Consider the following 20,980-nt stretch of genomic DNA (forward strand, 5'->3'; position numbering starts at 1 on the left):
AAGCATCACTATTACTATTGCTCATACTTATTATTATTTATTTATTTATTCTTATATCTGGACACTTTTTCGGCGCGTAACTCGTCCCGCACGGTTTGTCGTAGACCAATGAAACAGGGCTCAAACCGACCGGCTTGTTGAGGACACGTCTGCTATGACTTTTATAAGCGATCGGGTGCAGGATTTCCGAAAGGGGGGCGAAAAACCACCCGAAAAATCCCATTGACTTAACATTGCGCCCAACTTTGACGGGTCATAGCTCCGCTCCAGGATTTTGTAGAAACATGCGGGTTATAACATTTGAAGAGGGGGGTAGACTCTGTAAGAACATAGATCACAATGGGGTGTAAGTTGTACCCCTGGGGTGTAAGAGGCACCCGAAAATTCCCATTGACTTATAATGGGGCAGGAAACATGCCCATATAAGGGAATAAAACAGTTCCAGATGGATATCTTTGCTTTACAGTGTCGTAGAGATAAGTGGGTGGGCTCATTTTACTCGGGCATCCAATCAGTCTCTCAGGATCATCCCAGAGCTATTAAGCCACGCCCCTAGCAACAATTTTGGGCACCCTAGCAACATCTCCCATAGACTGCCATTATAAAATGCCCAGATGGATATCTTTGCACCACAGTGTCATAGAGACATGGGGGTGGACTCATTTTACTCAGACATCCAATCAGTCTCTCAGGATACTTACATAGGTATAAGCCACGCCCCTAGCAACCACTTTTGAGCACCCTAGCAACACAAAATTCAAACAGTTATATCTCGGCATCTGAACATCGTAGAGACACAGGGGTTGGATCGTTTGACTCATGACTCAGAGTGTAATCATTATGGGATGGCAATTTTTTTCCCTAGCAACCAAATACAGTACCCTAGCAACAGAGTAAACAAAGCCTTATATCTCCGCATCAGAACATCGTAGAGACACGGGGGTTGGACCGTTTGACTCGTGACTCGGAGTGTAATCATTATGGGTTGCCAATTTTTTCCCTAGCAACCAAATACAGTACCCTAGCAACAGAGTAAACAAAGCCTTATATCTCCGAATCAGAACATCGTAGAGACACGGGGGTTGGACCGTTTGACTCGTGACTCGGAGTGTAATCATTATGGGATGCCAATTTTTTCCCTAGCAACCAAATACAGTACCCTAGCAACAGAGTAAACAAAGCCTTATATCTCCGCATCAGAACATCGTAGAGACACGGGGGTTGGACCGTTTGACTCGTGACTCGGAGTGTAATCATTATGGGTTGCCAATTTTTTCCCTAGCAACCAAATACAGTACCCTAGCAACAGAGTAAACAAAGCCTTATATCTCCGAATCAGAACATCGTAGAGACACGGGGGTTGGACCGTTTGACTCGTGACTCGGAGTGTAATCATTATGGGATACCCATTTTTTCCCTAGCAACCAAATACAGTACCCTAGCAACAGAGTAAACAAAGCCTTATATCTCCGCATCAGAACATCGTAGAAACACTGGTGTTGGACCATTTGACTCGTGACTCAGAGTGTAATCACTATGGGATGCCAATTTTTTCCCTAGCAACCAAATACAGTACCCTAGCAACAGAGTAAACAAAGCCTTATATCTCGGCATCAGAACATCGTAGAGACACGGGGGTTGGACCATTTGACTCGTGACTCAGAGTGTAATCACTATGGGATGCAAATTTTTTCCCTAGCAACCAAATACAGTACCCTAGCAACAGAGTAAACAAAGCCTTATATCTCCGCATCAGAACATCGTAGAGACACGGGGGTTGGACCATTTGACTCGTGACTCAGAGTGTAATCACTATGGGATGCAAATTTTTTCCCTAGCAACCAAATACAGTACCCTAGCAACAGAGTAAACAAAGCCTTATATCTCCGCATCAGAACATCGTAGAGACACGGGGGTTGGACCATTTGACTTGTGACTCAGAGTGTAATCACTATGGGATGCAAATTTTTTCCCTAGCAACCAAATACAGTACCCTAGCAACAGAGTAAACAAAGCCTTATATCTCCGGATCAGAACATCGTAGAAACACGGGGGTTGGACCGTTTGACTCGTGACTCGGAGTGTAATCATTATGGGATGCCAATTTTTTCCCTAGCAACAAAATACAGTACCCTAGCAACAGAGTAAACAAAGCCTTATATCTCCGAATCAGAACATCGTAGAGACACGGGGGTTGGACCGTTTGACTCGTGACTCGGAGTGTAATCATTATGGGATGCCAATTTTTTCCTTAGCAACCAAATAGAGTACCCTAGCAACAGAGTAAACAAAGCCTTATATCTCCGAATCAGAACATCGTAGAGACACGGGGGTTGGACCGTTTGACTCGTGACTCGGAGTGTAATCATTATGGGATGCCAATTTTTTCCTTAGCAACCAAATACAGTACCCTAGCAACAGAGTAAACAAAGCCTTATATCTCCACATCAGAACATCATAGAGACACGGGGGTTGGACCGTTTGACTCGTGACTCAGAGTGTAATCATTATGGGATACCCATTTTTTCCCTAGCAACCAAATACAGTACCCTAGCAACAGAGTAAACAAAGCCTTATATCTCCGCATCAGAACATCGTAGAAACACTGGTGTTGGACCATTTGACTCGTGACTCAGAGTGTAATCACTATGGGATGCCAATTTTTTCCCTAGCAACCAAATACAGTACCCTAGCAACAGAGTAAACAAAGCCTTATATCTCGGCATCAGAACATCGTAGAGACACGGGGGTTGGACCATTTGACTCGTGACTCAGAGTGTAATCACTATGGGATGCAAATTTTTTCCCTAGCAACCAAATACAGTACCCTAGCAACAGAGTAAACAAAGCCTTATATCTCCGCATCAGAACATCGTAGAGACACGGGGGTTGGACCATTTGACTTGTGACTCAGAGTGTAATCACTATGGGATGCAAATTTTTTCCCTAGCAACCAAATACAGTACCCTAGCAACAGAGTAAACAAAGCCTTATATCTCCGCATCAGAACATCGTAGAGACACGGGGGTTGGACCGTTTGACACGTGACTCAGAGTGTAATCATTATGGGATGCCAATTTTTTCCCTAGCAACCAAATACAGTACCCTAGCAACAGAGTAAACAAAGCCTTATATCTCCGCATCAGAACATCGTGGAGACACGGGGGTTGGACCATTTTACTTGTGACCCGGGGTGTTATCATTATGGGATGCCAATTTTTTCCCTAGCAACCAAATACAGCTCCCTAGCAACAGAGTAAACAAAGCCTTATATCTCCGCATCAGAACATCGTAGAGACACGGGGGTTGGACCGTTTGACTCGTGACTCGGCGGGTAATCACTATGGGATGTAAAATTTTTCCCTAGCAACCAAATACAGTACCCTAGCAACAGAGTAAACAAAGCCGTATATCTCCGCATCAGAACATCGTAGAGACACGGGGGTTGGACCGTTTGACTCGTGACTCTGCGTGTAATCACTATGGGATGCCATTTTTTCCCTAGCAACCAAATACAGTACCCTAGCAACAGAGTAAACAAAGCCTTATATCTCCGCCTCAGAACATCGTAGAGACACGGGGGTTGGACCGTTTGACTCGTGACTTGGAGTGTAATCATTATGGGATGGCAATTTTTTCCCTAGCAACCAAATACAGTACCCTAGCAACAGAGTAAACAAAGCCTTATATCTCAGCATCAGAACATCGTAGAGACACGGGGGTTGGACCGTTTGACTCGTGACTCGGAGTGTAATCATTATGGGATGACAATTTTTTCCCTAGCAACCAAATACAGTACCCTAGCAACAGTGTAAACAAAGCCTTATATCTCTGCATCAGAACATCGTAGAGACACGGGGGTTGGACCATTTGACTCGTGACTCGGCGTGTAATCATATATTGTTCCCCGAAATTTGCCACGGCAAGCACCACTTCACATTTTCTTCAGGAAATGTACCTATCTAGTTATTATTATTCTTCTGTTCACACTTTTTTCTAACAGTAACTCCTCCTAGAGCTTTCAAGCTACACCCACAAAACTTTACAAAACTTTTAAGACTGGTACGTAGATTTATGCTATATCTTTTCTAATTGATGGGACCTACCGAATTCCTAAACGGGGCGCTCAAACACCCCAAATTTTCCATTGACTTAACATTACGACCAACTTTGACGGGTCATAGCTGCAAGCGAGGAATTTGTAGAAACTTGTGGGTTACCACATTTGAAGAGGCTGGCAGGCTCTGTAAGAACATACATCATATTGGGATGTAAGTTTCACCCCTGGGGTGTAAGAGGCACCCAAATTTCCCCATTGACTTATAATGGGGCAGGGAACATGCCCATATAAGGGAATAAAAGCGTCCCAGATGGAATATCTTCACTTTAGAGTGTCGTAGAGACATGGGGGTGGGCTCATTTTACTCAGGCATTCAATCAGTCTCTCAGGATTGTCCCATAGCTATTAAGCCACGCCCCTAGCAACCATTTTTGGGCACCCTAGCAACATCTTCCATAGACTGCCATTATAAAATGCCCAGATGGATATCTCTGCAGCACAGTGTCACAGAGACTTGGGGGTGGGCTCATTTTACTCAGGCATCCAATCCGTCTCTGAGGATTCTTATTGAGGTATTAAGCCACGCCCCTAGCAACCAAATATGAGCACCCTAGCAACATAATAAACAAAGCCTTATATCTCTGTATCCGAACATCATAGAGGCATGGGGGTTGGGTCTTTTGGTCATGTTAGCCTTATGCTAGCTTCATGCTAAGTCATACTAGCTTCATGCTAGTTTCATGCTAGCTTTTATGCTAATTTCATAACAAATCTTGCTAACTTCATGCTAAATCATGCTAACTTCATGCTAGCTTCATGCTAATTCATGTTAGCATCATGCTAGATTCATGCTAATTCATGTTAGCATTATGTTAACTTGCTAATTCATTTAAACATCATGCTAGCTTCATGCTAATTCATGTTAGCATCATGCTAGCTTCATGCTAATTCATGTTAGCTTCATGCTAGCTTCATGCTAATTCATGTTAGCATCATGTTAGCTTCATGCTAATTCATGTTAGCATCATGCTAGCTTCATGCTAATTCATGTTAGCATCATGCTAGCTTCATGCTAATTCGTGTTAACATCATGCTAGCTTCATGCTAATTTGTGTTAGCTTCATGCTAGCTTTATGCTAATTCGTGTTAGCTTCATGCTAGCTTCATGCTAATTCGTGTTAGCTTCATGCTAGCTTCATGCTAATTCGTGTTAGCTTCATGCTAGCTTCATGCTAATTCGTGTTAGCTTCATGCAAGCTTCATGCTAATTTGTGTTAGCTTCATGCTAGCTTCATGCTAATTCATGTTAGCATCATGCTAGCTTCATGCTAATTTGTGTTAACATCATGCTAGCTTCATGCTAATTCATGTTAGCATCATGTTAACTTCATGCTAATTCATGTTAGCATCATGCTAGCTTCATGCTAATTCATGTTAGCTTCATGCTAATTCATGTTAGCTTCATGCTAATTCATGTTAGCTTCATGCTAATTCATGTTAGCATCATGCTAGCTTCATGCTACTTCATGTTAGCATCATGCTAACTCATGCGAATTCATGTTAACATCATGTTAGCTTCATGCTACTTCATGTTAGCATCATGCCAACTTCATGTTAAATCATGTTAACATGCTAACTTTTTGTTAAATCATGTTTATGGAAAGTTAGACTACTAAACTAAACTTGTTTTAAGTTTCTCTCAAACTGTTTTAAACTTTTAGGCCAGGCTTTGTCAAGCCAACATAAAGTTTGTCTTCAAACTTTTCTATCTAGTTATTATTATTAGTGGTGCTTGCATTTATGCAAGGCATCACTATTATTATTCGTCAGGGATATTCTTCTTCTTCTTACATCCGGACACTTTTTTCGGCACGTAACTCGTCCCGCACGGTTTGTCGTAGACCCATGAAAGAGGGTTCAAATCGACCGGATTATTGAGGAGAGGTGTGCTATGACTTTTATAAGGGATCGGGTGCAGGATTTCCGAAAGGGGGGCGTAAAACCACCCGAAAAATCCCATTGACTTAACATTGGGCCCAACTTTGACGGGTCATAGCTCCTCTCAAGGATTTTGTAGAAACATGTGGGTTACAGCATTTAAAGAGGGTGGTAGGCTTTGTAAGAACATACATCACATTGGGGTGTAAGCTGTACCCCTGGGGTGTAAGAGGCTCCCAAAAGTGCCCTAATGAAAAGTCAATGGGGCAAAATCCCATAGACTTAACATTGCAAAAACTTTGACGGGTCATAGGTACGAGTGAGGATTTTGTAGAAACATGTGGGTTACTAAATTTAAAGAGCGTGGTAGGCTATGTAAGAACATACATGACATTGGGGTTTAAGTTGTACCCCTGGGGTGTAAGAGGCACCCGAAAATTCCCATTGAGGAAACATGCCCATATAAGGGAATAAAACAGTTCCAGATGGGATATCTTTGCTTTACAGTGTCGTAGAGATAACTGGGTGGGCTCATGTCACTCGGGCATCCAATCAGTCTCTCAGGATCATCCCAGAGCTAATAAGCCACGCCCCTAGCAACAATTTTGGGCACCCTAGCAACATCTCCCATAGACTGCCATTATAAAATGCCCCGATGGATATCTTTGCAGCACACTGTCATAGAGACATGGGGGTGGGCTCATTTTACTCAGGCATCCAATCAGTCTCTCAGGATCCTTACATACGTATTAAGCCACGCCCCTAGCAACCACTTTTGAGCACCTTAGCAACATAAAATTCAAACAGTTATATCTCGGCATCCGAACATCGTAGAGAAACGGGGGTTGGACCGTTTGACTCGTGACTCGGAGTGTAATCATTATGGGATGCAATTTTTTCCCCTAGCAACCAAATACAGTACCCTAGCAACAGAGTAAACAAAGCCTTATATCTCCGCATCAGAACATCGTAGAGACACGGGCGTTGGACCTTTTGACTCATGAATCGGCGTGTAATCACTATGTGATGCCATTTTTTTCCATAGCAACCAAATACAATACCCTAGCAACAGAGTAAACAAAGCCTTATATCTCAGCATCAGAACATCGTAGAGACACGGGGGTTGGACCGTTTGACTCATGACTCGGAGTGTAATCACTATGGGATGCCATTTTTTCCCTAGCAACCAAATACAGTACCCTAGCAACAGAGTAAACAAAGCCTTATATCTCAGCATCAGAACATCGTAGAGACACGGGGGTTGGACCGTTTGACTCGTGACTCAGAGTGTAATCACTATGGGATGCCAAATTTTTCCCTAGCAACCAAATACAGTACCCTAGTAACAGAGTAAACAAAACCTTATATCTCAGCATCAGAACATCGTAGAGACACGGGGGTTGGACCGTTTGACTCGTGACTCAGAGTGTAATCACTATGGGATGCCATTTTTTTCCATAGCAACCAAATACAGTACCCTAGCAACAGAGTAAACAAAGCCTTATATCTCAGCATCAGAACATCGTAGAGACACAGGGGTTGGACCGTTTGACTTGTGACTCAGAGTGTAATCACTATGGGATGCAATTTTTTCCCCTAGCAACCAAATACAGTACCCTAGCAACAGAGTAAACAAAGCCTTATATCTCCGCATCAGAACATCGTAGAGACACGGGGGTTGGACCGTTTGACTCGTGACTCAGAGTGTAATCACTATGGGATGCCATTTTTTTCCCTAGCAACCAAATACAGTACCCTAGCAACCGAATAAACAAAGCCTTATATCTCCGCATCAGAACATCGTAGAGACACGGGGGTTGGACCGTTTTACTTGTGACTCGGAGTGTAACAACTGGTCACATCATTGGCCACTCCCAAGCCACGCCCCTAGCAACCAAATTTGAGTACCCTAGCAACCGAATAAACAAAGCCTTATATTTCCGCATCACAATATCGTAAAGACACGGGGGCTGGACCATTTTACTCGTGACTTGGCATGTAATCACTAGTGGATGCCATTTTTTCCCCTATCAACCAAATACAGTACCCTAGCAACAGAGTAAACAAAGCCTTATATCTCCGCATCAGAACATCGTAGAGACACGGGGGTTGGACCGTTTTACTGGTAACTGGGAGAATAATCATTCTTAAAAGATTTTGTCCCCTCGAAATTTGCCACGGCAAGCACCACTTCACATTTTCTTCAGGAAATGTACCTATCTAGTTATTATTATTCTTCTGGTCCACACTTTTTCTCACAGTAACTCCTCCTAGAGCTTTCAAGCTACACCCACAAAACTTTACAAAACTTTTTAGACTGGTACGTAGATTGGTGCTATGACTTTTCTAACTGATGGGACCTACCGAATTCCTAAACGGGGCGCTCAAACACCCCAAATTTTCCATTGACTTAACATTGCGACAAACTTTGACGGTTCATAGCTGCAAGCGAGAAATTTGTAGAAACTTGTGGGTTATCACAGTTGAAGAGGCTGGCAGGCTCTGTAAGAACATACATCACATTGGGGTGTAAGTTTCACCCCTGGGGTGTAAGAGGCACCCAAATTTCCCCATTGACTTATAATGGGGCAGGAAACATGCCCATATAAGGGAATAAAAGCGTCCCAGATGGAATATCTTTACTTTAGAGTGTCGTAGAGATATGTGGGTGGGCTCATTTTACTCAGGCATCCAATCAGTCTCTCTGGATCATCCCATAGCTATTAAGCCACGCCCCTAGCAACCATTTGTGTGCACCCTAGCAACATCTCCCATAGACTGCCATTATAAAATGCCCAGATGGATATCTTTGCAGCACAGTGTCACAGAGACATGGGGGTGGGCTCATTTTACTCAGGCATCCAATTAGTCTCTAAGGATTTTATTGAGGTATTAAGCCACGCCCCTAGCAACCAAATATGAGCACCCTAGCAACATAATAAACAAAGCCTTATATCTCTGGATCCGAACATCATAGAGACATGGGGGTTGGGTCTTTTGGTCATGTTAGCTTCATGCTAGCTTCATGCTAAGTCATACTAGCTTCATGCTAGTTTCATGCTAGCTTTATGCTAATTTCATAATAAATCTTGCTAACTTCATGCTTATTCATGTTAGCATCATGCTAGCTTCATGCTAATTCATGTTAGCATCATGCTAGCTTCATGCTAATTCATGTTAGCATCATGCTAGCTTCATGCTAATTCATGTTAGCATCATGTTAGCTTCATGCTAATTCATGTTAGCATCATGCTAGCTTCATGCTAATTCATGTTAGCATCATGCTAGCTTCATGCTAATTCATGTTAGCATCATGCTAGCTTCATGCTAATTCATGTTAGCATCATGCTAGCTTCATGCTAATTCATGTTAGCATCATGCTAGCTTCATGTTAATTGATCTTAGCATCATGTTAATTCATGTTAGCATCATGCTAGCTTCATGCTAATTCATGTTAGCATCATGCTAGCTTCATGCTTATTCATGTTAGCTTCATGCTAATTCATGTTAGCATCATGCTAACTTCATGCTAATTCATGTTAGCATCATGCTAGCTTCATGCTAATTCATGTTAGCATCATGCTAGTTTCATGCTAATTCATGTTTGCATCATGCTAGCTTCATGCTAATTCATGTTAGCATCATGCTAACTTCATGCTAACTTAATGCTAATTCATGTTAGCATCATGCTAACTTCATGCTAATTCATATTAGCATCATGCTAGCTTCATGCTAATTCATGTTAGCATCATGCTAGCGTCATGCTAACTTCATTCTAATTCATGTTAGCATCATGTTAGCTTCATGCTAATTCATGTTAGCATCATGTTAGCTTAATGCTAACTCATGTTAGCATCATGCTAGTTTCATGCTAATTCATGTTAGTATCATGCTAGCTTCATGCTAATTCATGTTAGCATCATGCTAGCTTCATGTTAAATTATGCTAGCATCATGCTAGCTTCATGCTAATTCATGTTAGCATCATGCTAGCTTCATGCTAATCATGCTAACTTGATGCTAGCTTCATGCTAATCATGTTAGCTTCCTGCTAGCTTCAGGCTAATCATGCTAGCTTCATTCTAAATCAGGCTAGCTTCATACTTAAACATACTAACAGCCAGATAGCCTACTAAACTAAACTTCTGTCAAACCGTTTTAAACGTTCAGGCCAGGCTTTGTCAAGCCAACATAAAGTTTGTCAACAAACTTTTCTATCTAGTTTCAGTTATTTTGCTGTTTTTCTGGTAATAATAATACAATTTACATGCCAATCCTACTTACTTGTCTTTTTAGTCATTTCATTATGCTGTTATATGTAATATGAAAATCACATAGTAGGAAATATATAATGTGATACTGCAAAGTTACCCTTTTTATTTTTATTTATTATATAGCCATTAGGGCTGTCACTTTTTATTCGATATTCGAATATGCATTCGAATATGACGTGACATATCCGTATTCGAACTATAAATAAACCATCCGGTTTTTAAAATGCCAGGTTTAGCGCATTTTTTACAGTAACACCTTGTAATAGGAAGGAGGCTGAGAGTGAGACCGACCGCAACTGTGCGCAAGAGAGGTAGTCAAACTGGACCAACATGAACCTAATGCGCATTGTGCAGGTCAAGATAGAATTATAGTTTGTATATAAAATGACATTATTATTTATAGTGTTAAATATTATAGCAGAATAAAAAGCTTGCGTTAATACGTTCGCATTATGAAATTAGCACGTATGAAGATAATTTCATCATGTTTACAACGCAATGTAAACTTTATATTAAACGCAACAGCATTTGTCTTGTAAAGGGATTTTAAATGATCATGTGCTGACTGTCGCGTGAGTCAAGTGAGCTCTGCTTAACTCATCGGTAAGTTTTATTTCATCTCAAATATCAAATGGTTTGCGCTCTCTATCATTAAAAACGGCCAAGCAAACAGCACGCGCAGAGATAATGCACTTGTCAATGACGGCTCACAAACGCGCGAGATAGTCTATGTATGTGTGCTTCTTGTCAATGAGATTTCTTCTCACAAACAGGCTCAAGCGCGGGATATGTGTGCTTGTCAATGAAGGGCCTGATATCAGCGGAATTCAGCGGAGTTTTCCGCCGAAATCTGCGGGCCCGGATTTCGTTTGGGCTTGGCTATATGCCTTACTCCTGCTGCTGTTCAAGTTGTCACCTGTTCTGAGTTGTTGTTATTCATAAGTTGATAACCTGCTGTTTCAAACATGAAGTAAAAAAAAGTAATGCAGACAGCCCTGTTTATGACTGTCACTGTTAATAAATTGAATCTCCATTACGTTTTTGTTTTTTTTTGATGCGCGCGGGGGGCACCTAGATATTCGAATATATTCGGATACATTGCATGATATTCGATATCCGTTCGAATTTGATTTTTCTCAAAAGTGACAGCCCTAATAGCCATATGGAGACAAACATTTGCAAATGTGCTGATTTGATCCATTCATGTACTGACCACCAACTCTCCCGATGGCCACTCCGGCACTGCCAATGTTGATATTTGAAATCACCTAAACAAACACGCCCCTACCCCAATAGAATCTGAGCCTTCTTTTGATAGACCCGCCCCACATATACACTGTAAAAAAATTCAGTAGAAATTACAATGTTATTGCAGCTGGGTTGCCGGTAATTTTCGAGAGTTTGTTCAAAGTTAAATAAATTTTAAATATTTTAAAGTCTTTATCTTTATAGAATAAAACTATACAATAACAGCCTCACGCAAAGCATTCTGGGAACCAGAAATCATCATCAACCTTTTTCTGTTTTTTGCTTCAGATTTTGTTTCCCAGAATGTTTTGCTTGATGCTGTTTTTTTAGTTTTACTCTGTAAAGACAAAGACCTGCAAATGTTCAACGTTCATTCAACTTTGAACAAAATGTTGCCAGTAAAAAAACATAAATTTAAACCTACGGTAAGTTACCGGCAACCCAGCTGCAATTTCTACGGATTTTTTTTACAGTGTACGCAACTCCGGGAAGGATGTTGGTTAGTAGACTACAAGTGTGTTTTGGTAGTCGGCCCAACTCCCTTTTCCAAAGCGTTTTTCAAACATTGTGCACTGCGCCTTTAATGTCAAAAGCCCAAGGTCAAGTGAACTGCAGTTGGTTTGAACTGCATTTGGCAGATGCTTATATCTATCTTACAGTGCATTACAAGGTATACTTTTCTTAAATAAGCATGTGTATTCCCTGGATTTGAACCCATGACCTTTTGCAAAGAAAACGCAATGCTCTACCACTGAGCTATACAGGAATTAGTTATGCAACGTCAGGTACTTTACATAACCAGGGTTCATTTTATTATTATTAATATCAATATTATTAGTATATGGATTATTAATATCAGTGTCTGGATATTAGCTATGTTGTTTTTAATTAAGAATCTCTAATAAAATATAAAGTGTGATTTAATATGAAAACCTAAAAAAACATTGAAAAGAGTTTTTAATTAGAAATCAGTCAGAAGTTATAAAGCTGACAAGACTGCAGCAGTGGGAGGCTTTTAATTAATTTGTACAAAGTGAAAGTACCGTGATAACCTTGCTACAAATATTTTTTAAAAGTCATTGAACCTCCATCTACAGTTATCTATTTCATAGGAGGATTGCTCTTGATACATTTCTTCTTTATTGATCTTTCTGGGGCAACGGACTAAAAACAAGGGTTTCATAGTCAACACTGATCAAGTCTTTAATGAAAGACCCCAACAGACTTTATAAGCATCTTCTAACCACCATGACTTATTAATTACCATTAAACAGATGCTAAAAATAAATTGCCGTACCAAACTTTGATAACAAAAATAGAATAGAGATTAGAATTTTAATTTGTAAGTAAGACTTAATGCTGATTATTAATCTTTTGCAAATAAATCACATTTATTTATATTTGTTGCAAAAAATCCTCTACTGAAGATTATAGTTTGTCAGTATCTTTTTTTTGTGAAAATTTGCCTTGCAGTTCTGTGTTATTACAAGCTTGAATTGCTTTAGTGAAAGACAAATGACTTCTAATGGAATTTATGTATAAATCATGGACCATGTGTTTGAATCTCTAATTGCAAATTATATGAATAGTTTGTGATCTAGTGCTATACTATATCAAGTGTATAATGGTTATACTGGAACGTTTCTATTAATACATCTTTATATCTTCATCTCTATTTAATCATCAAGGTCACCAGTGTGAACACTTCTATGAGCCGCAAACGAGAGCACCGGGTTCTTCTCATGGTGATCACCATGGTGATCTTCTACTTGCTCTGCTGGTTACCATATGGGATCATGGCTCTGCTGGCCACTTTTGGGTCGCCAGGACTGGTGACTGCAGAAGCTAGCATTGTCCCTTCTGTCCTAGCGAAGTTCAGCACAGTCATCAACCCCATCATCTACATCTTCATGAACAAACAGGTAAGCACGAAGAGACTTCTTGGCCCTTATTTTAAGGATTGAAAATTCAGAATGTGAAAAATCTTCTGTCCTACACAAAATCATCTTTATTTCAATGCTGATTTTGGAATAAAATGGATATTTACAGCTTTTAGTTAAATTCTTATAGCATAAAAGAATGAACAGAAAGTAACTCTGTGATGAAATCATTCAATGATGGTTTAGAGTCTTGGACATGGGCTGGTGCCAGAAGTGCTGTGGTCCAATTCATCTACACTGTCAGCTTGATAAAAGCTGAAGATGTGTCATGTGGCTGCTTTATTGGCCTGCTCTCATGTGAAACAATCCAATTCATTGTGTTTCTAGCACCATTAGTCATAGTGTCAGCTGTGCAGTATGGTGGTACAGATGAAGGGGGTAAATAGCAGGTCGTCCTCTCCACGTGTGGTTTGGGACTAATGTTTATGTAGCATCAAGGCTGTGTCAATTGAGAGGGCAATACTCCAAGTTGCCTACACTGGTGCTAAGAGACTGTTTTATGGGGAAAATATCAAGTATCAATGCAACACAGCAGCTCCCGCTGGAATAAGAATAAAAACTGTACAAAGGTCATAAACGCTCTCAACTCTGCAGAGTAAAAAACACATTAGCGAGATGTATACCTTACTCTAAATCCCCAATACAGGGAGTTTCTCCCAGGCCAACAGACTCTGAATTGATTGATGAAGAGTCTAAGCTTGTCATCTGTAATGTCTAGTCCTGTATTTGATCCAAAGTTCACAATGTGCAGTTGCACATTCTTTGTGTAGCAGAAAATAGCATAAATACATCTCTTTTTTTTTTTTTTTTTTTTTTTTTTTTTTTTTTTATTTATTTTGATAGGGACAATGCTCATTGATCAACAGACAAAATTACTTGCTGTAAACAAGCCAGAATTAGCTACAAGTGCTAGTTTCCATCCGTAGTCCCTAGCCAGATCTTAACAGGCACCCTAAAATACAAAAGCGATAAAAAATACAGTACAAATATGATAAATACAATAGCAATGTAATAGATCCACCAGCACTCAACAAATAGTATTGCTTACCTCACATAACCCTCCACTCAATTAATTCCAATACAATTCCAATATAAGTAAGTAAAGTCTAAATACACACACATACAAAAAAAAAAAAAAAAAAAAAAAAAATATATATATATATATACATATATATACATATATATACATACATACATATACACATATATATACACACATATACCGTCGCAGACTTAGTTACTAGGTGTATGATTACAATTGTAATTGTCATGAAACCAGGATTTCAAATGATTTTTAAAAGTGGAGAGACTGTTACACTCCCTTAATTTATTAGGCAGACTATTCCAAAAACTTGTGGCTCTGACAGAAAAGGCTGTGTTTCCAAAACTACTTTTTCTAAATTGAACTAAACAGTCCCCTCTAATGGTTGCTCTAGTTATTCTTTTAACTTTATCTTTTTGTTTTATAAACTGGCACAGTGGTGGTGGAGCAAGCCCATGGATTACCTTAAAAACAAGACAGGCGTCAGCAAAGTGTCTAAAATCTTCAAAGCTAAACATATTGTGTTTTTTAATGATGTTACAATGATGATAGCTATTACCCTTATGATCTAACGTCTTTAATGCCTGTTTATAAAGTGACTCCAATGGTTTCAATGTTGTTTTATTGGCTTGCGACCAACTAGTTAAGCAGTAAGAAAAATGTGGAATAATCATTGTGTGCAAAAAGAGCTTTGCCGCCCTCATCGGTAAATATGGTCTTATATGCTTAAAATTTGCCAAGTTAAACTTAACAATATTTGCAACCTTTTTTATATGCTTTTTAAATGAAAGTTGTGAGTCTAGGATAATTCCCAGATATTTAAAATCAGATACCACTCTAACCATCTCTTGTTTGACTATTACCTCAGGATCAGGAGACACTGTGATTTGTTTTGTAAAATACATACATACTGTTTTACTTAAATTCAGGTGCAAGTGTGAATTAGATAACCAAATAGATACCTTGCTCATAGCCTCAGTTAGTTTGTGTGCAGCTTGTTGTTTGTTTTTTGCATGTACATAGAGGACTGTGTCATCTGCATACATTTGTAAATGTACAGATGGACAAACAGTGGGCAGGTCATTTATATAAAGAGTGAACAGAAGAGGTCCAAGAATAGATCCTTGAGGAACACCTATTTTACAATTTAGATAAGTAGATTGGGTATTCTTAATACGTGTGCATTGTTTTCTGTCAGTTAAATATGATGTCATCCATTTGATTGCATTCCCTGAAAAATTAAAATAAGAAAGTTTTGATAAAAGAACGTCATGATCGACGGTGTCAAAAGCTTTTTTAAAATCTAAAAATATTGCACCTACCACGCCTCCTTTATCTAAATTCATTTTAATATTCTCAATAAAAAAGCAATTGGCTGTTTCTGTGGAGTGATTACTTCGAAAGCCAAACTGCATTGGGTGTAATGGTGTATCGCCTTTACTAAGATGAGTAATCAGCTGTTTTGCCACCCATTTCTCCGCTACCTTGGATATTATGGGTAGTATACTGATGGGCCTATAATTCTCCACCAGTGTTTTATCACCGCCCTTAAAAATGGGGGTTACCACAGCTGTTTTCCAGGAACTTGGAAAAGTACCTTGTGTAATAGATAAATTGATTAGGTGTGTAAGAGGTTTAATTAAAAACTGTTTATGAGTTTTAAAAAATACCGAATCAAAACCATAGGCATCTTTAGCTTTTGAACTTCTTAATGAGTTTATAGTGTTCTCTACTTCAAGTTCACTAATTTGTTTAATTCTAAAAACAGGTTTGTCAATATCAATAGGAATGTTCACTATATTACTAGCAATACAATTCTGCGCCAATTCCTCAACTGATTGAATAAAAAAATTGTTAAAAGTATTTGCTATAATATTATCCTCTCTAGTTATAATTCCATTTAATTTCAACTCAAGGTCCTGTGCATAGTGCGGAGTATCTTTCCCAATTAATTTATTAAGATTGTTCCATATTACTTTCCCATCTCCCCTTGCATCATCAATGACTTTTATATAAAAATCTGCTTTGGCTTTCCTTATGTTCCCTACTACTCTATTTCTAAGAGATATATAGCTATACCAATCACATCTGAGTCCTGACTTAAGTGCAATCTTTAGTGAGTAGTCCCTGTCCCTCATCAGTTTCCAAATAGCCTCGTTAAGCCATGGTGGGACATTTTTCCGTCTTGGTCTGTATGTCATTCTTTTGGTATATGAAGATATTATATTATTAATAGTGCTTAAAAACATATTACAGCTGTTCTCCATATCTTCAAAAGCAAAAAGATCTGTCCAATTTATTTCATTTAAAGCAGATTTAAAATTATCCATATCATTTTTAGGTATATTCAGATGATATTTTTTCCCTGTAATTGTATTCTTAAATCGTTTTTTGGTAAGTTTCCTTCCCAGTATTGTTATATTATGGTCGGATAAACCTGTTAGTAAATTATATGATTTTATTATCCTTTCCGGTCTGTTAGTAAACATTAAATCAATTTGCGTCTGAGTTGAATGAGTGATCCGGGTAGGACCACAAACTAACTGGGTAAGATTAAATTTATCTGTAAGGTCTTTAAGTTTTTTCCGATCAGAGTTATTTTCCCAGTTTATATTAAAATCTCCCATTAAAATTAGTTCTTTTCTTTCTTGACATTGTTTTAACAAATTGTGTAAATTATCATAAAAGGCAATGGTAGATGAAGGAGGACGATACAGACAAATTAAAATAAACGACATTTCAGGGGATAACCAAACATTCAACCCAAGGCATTCAATATCTAATACGGGTGACCATTCAATCAAATTACATTTAATCGTATCTTTCACATAGATTAATACGCCTCCCCCTCGCCCCTTGTCTCTGTCCTTTCTAAAAACATTATATCCAGATACATTAACCGCTGCCTCTGGAGAAGATGTATTTAACCACGTTTCTGAGACACCAAGAAAATCCAGATTAGAATTGTTTAGTAAATGTTCCATTTGATCGCTCTTTGAGACCATACTACGGATATTAATGTGTCCGCCTAATAATCCTCCTGGTTTAGAGCGTGGGTCCCACATTAGTTTTGCATGGTTTAATGTCTGGAAAAATGTAAACTTACGATGTTTGCTAATGGCTGGATTAAGATCAGTAAGTTTTCGTCTATCACAAAGCCGCTTTACCGGTGTAGAAATCCCCAATGTCGATGGCATGAGCGATGGAAGCTCTCCGCTTACATGCGTCGGAATTCCGAGATGGTCCTCACGTGGTGTTCCGTGTGAGGTGGGATCCAAACCGGAGGAATCCAAACCGGAGGCCACACATGGACCCAGCGCATCCAGGGAAGACTGCATCATGACGTCCATCGACGACATCAACGAGTACCCGCACGATCCTCGGCCTCCTCTTACATTCAAACTCCAATTGGTGGTGTTGTCCCCCCCGTAATCCAATGTAGGACCCAGGCGACCGCCATGCACGTCGGGGAAGCCGACGTCACCAACACCGAATCCATACGGACCAGGGTTAGACTCGACATCTCCAGCCAGGAGAAGAATCGTCAACAACAAAAAGACATCCTGGTAGGGCCGTCTTAATTTTGTTTTCCTTCGAATACCTGTATGGTTTGGTAGGGTAGCTTGGCCTTTGTTTAGCAGGGCTTCGTACATAGCATGTTGGCTCGATGCATTTGGTCTGATGCCGCGCTGAGATTTTCCAAGCTCAGCTGAACCGGCACAACAACATCGCACAGAAAGTAAGAGTACCACAAAGACTAAACTTGCTACAAACAACTTTTTAGTGATCGTAGCACTTTGCCTTGATGGTATAAAATGGCATGAGTCAGTTTTATATGAAGACAAGGGTTTTGTGTAGTTAGCAGCATTGTTTGAGTAAACGGTGACAGCAGCACCTGTCTGCATGCGTGCCGCCATCTTGCTCAAAGAGTCCTTTGAGACTTTAAAAGCTTTATAGCTTGGTGGCTTAAAGGTGCTCTAAGCGAATTCACGCGTTTAAGGCCATAAAACATTTTTTTGTTTCATACAGTAAACATCTCCTTACTATCTGCTAGCTGCATTTCTTCTGAACACACCGTAAAAAACCGCGGTCTCTGTAGACAGCTCAGGCTTCGCAAACTGCAACAAAAACAAAGTGTTCAAACCTACCACCACGAAACATAACAAAGTGTTCCAGCCAATAAACGACAAGAAAGGATTTGGGAGTGGGGGCTGGGCGCGTTCATGACTCGTTCAGAAAACACAGAAGGGAGGGGGAGGGGAGGAGTCAGCTACGCTCCGTTTTGTTTGAAAACACTTCGAACGTCAACAAGAAGGGACGTCAACATGCAATGCTCCAAAAAGCACATACAGTACATTAATTACTCAAGTAATCCACTGAGGACTCCTGTGGGTTTATATACGTTTTTTGAAACAAAACTGTATTTGTGAGAGAAAATTCTCACTATTTTTAGCTCATTTAGAAAAATTGAACAGATCTGATTATTATTACATTTCCTAAAATTGGTTTTAGGAATGAAGAAATAAAGTCATACATTTGCACTGAAAGCCCTAATGCTGTTTGTACTTAAAAAGTCAAGCAATCATAACTTAAATTTTGCATGTTGGATCCACCACTTTTTTTGAAAATATGCTTATTTTCCAGCTTCCCTAGAGTTAAACGTTTGATTTTTACCGTTTTGGAATCCATTCAGCCAACATCCGGGTCTGGCGCTACTACTTATAGCATAGCTTAGCATAATCCATTGAATATGATTAGATCATTAGCATCGCGCTAAAAAATAATCAAAACGTTTTGATATTTTTCCTATTTAAAACTTGACTCTCCTGTAGTTACACTGATGGAAAATTAAAGGTTGGGATTTTCTAAGCAGATATGGCTAGGAACTATACTCTCATTCTGGTGTAATAATCAAGGACTTTGCTGCTGGAACATGGCTGCAGTAGGTGCAATGATATTACGCACTGCTCGAAAAGAGTCCCCTTGGTTACTTTTAATAGCCATGTTACAGCAGCAAAGACCTTGATTTTCAGTGTGGAATGGCATGAAAGTAAATAGCACTTTACAGAGTATTGTTTGATGTTTGTATGAACTATTCCATTACTATTCTTAATCTTAACCTAAACTGCATGTCCAATAATATTATTAGTCAGCAACTACTCAGCATACCCTAACAACCACTTCAAACATGATACAAAACCACTCACAACACATTAGAAGTTAAGTTGACGTGACCTAACATCATGGGAAAGACTTGGACAAGAACTACTTACACATCAAACTAGTTATTTCCTCTTCCTTTTTAGTCTAGCAGTTTTAATGGTTTTATGGTGATTTGTTTTATACGTTATTTGTTAGTTTGATCTGCCCATTTTGTTTCTTTTTACTTCACACTGATTCCTGTTCATTTATGAATCAGCATTATACCAAACACATCCATTTATCTTTGTTGAAATTGAGATCCTATGCAGAAATACAGATATTGTTATCCCTTATATTTAAACACTGCTGCAGTACATTTATTTGGCGAAAGTTAATTAATCGTTTGTCTTGCTTTAAGCTTCCTACTGTACTCCCACATATTTCAGTGAAGAAAAACTCTTATGTGTTTCCTTGAGAAGTTTGTTGAGAAGGTAATTGTACAATGCAGTACGACAAACTGACCTTGCGCTAGAAACAGAGCTCTGCTGTGAGTAGCTTTGTTTAAATTGAGCAAACTTGAAAGAGTTCAGAAAAGAAGTCATGCCCACCGCATACAGATGGATCAGAAGCCAAAACAACAAAGAAACTACATGGCAGCATGTAAAATCATGCCTGTCATTGAGACAGACCTCTCAAAAAAGTTCACAGTCACTCTTGTCAGATGTGATAACAGATCATAACTTATGTCCTACTTTCAAAAGCTTTCATCTGCTGTCTGAAGGACCTCCTTGAACAGGATCCTGTTGGTATGTTTAAAACTGAAAGGTCATATAGTAGTTTACAAGTCATTTTTTATCTATGTCCTCAGCAGTGGCGCCCCCAGGATTGTTTTCATGGGGGGGCACAAAGGGGCCAGTACAAATCTTAGGGTGGCATAATTAAAAAATGTATTATGCCTGAATGTAATGGTCAACAGTTTTCCCTTTGCTTTTAATGCTACTTGCAGTATTACTAGTATATGATTTATTAGAGACAAATAAAAACTGCAAATAATTTAAAGATCAGATGGTGGAATAGTATTAATCTATCAAAGATGAGTATCTATCGATCAACTTTTGATTTGTGTAATTAAAATACATTATTTTATTAAACTATACAATGAGTTATATCCAGTGTTATCCAGTTAACATACTGTAATTAGACGAGTGACATACTTTAGTCCTTAACACGTTTCTAGTCTTAAGTTTTCTCGACGTGGGCACCAATCTTACCCCTCTCTCTTTCTCTCTCTCTCTCTCGGGTACACGGGCAAGAGTAGAGCGAGACCTTCAGCCTAT

At 39.3% G+C, this 20,980-nt stretch overlaps 1 protein-coding gene across 1 annotated transcript in view; it reads left to right on the forward strand.

Annotated features, from left to right (window-relative positions):
• The window catches only part of tmtopsa (teleost multiple tissue opsin a), a 61,401-nt gene that overhangs the window by 28,830 nt on the left and 11,591 nt on the right, over positions 1–20,980 (forward strand). Inside the window, exon 3 of the mRNA XM_055202745.2 lies at positions 13,208–13,441. Within this exon, the coding sequence (XP_055058720.2) occupies positions 13,208–13,441 (234 nt within the window). The remainder of the gene's footprint in view (positions 1–13,207; positions 13,442–20,980) is intronic.

This window comes from Misgurnus anguillicaudatus, chromosome 2, assembly GCF_027580225.2.
Source record: "Misgurnus anguillicaudatus chromosome 2, ASM2758022v2, whole genome shotgun sequence".
Classification (NCBI taxonomy): Eukaryota; Metazoa; Chordata; class Actinopteri; order Cypriniformes; family Cobitidae; genus Misgurnus; species Misgurnus anguillicaudatus.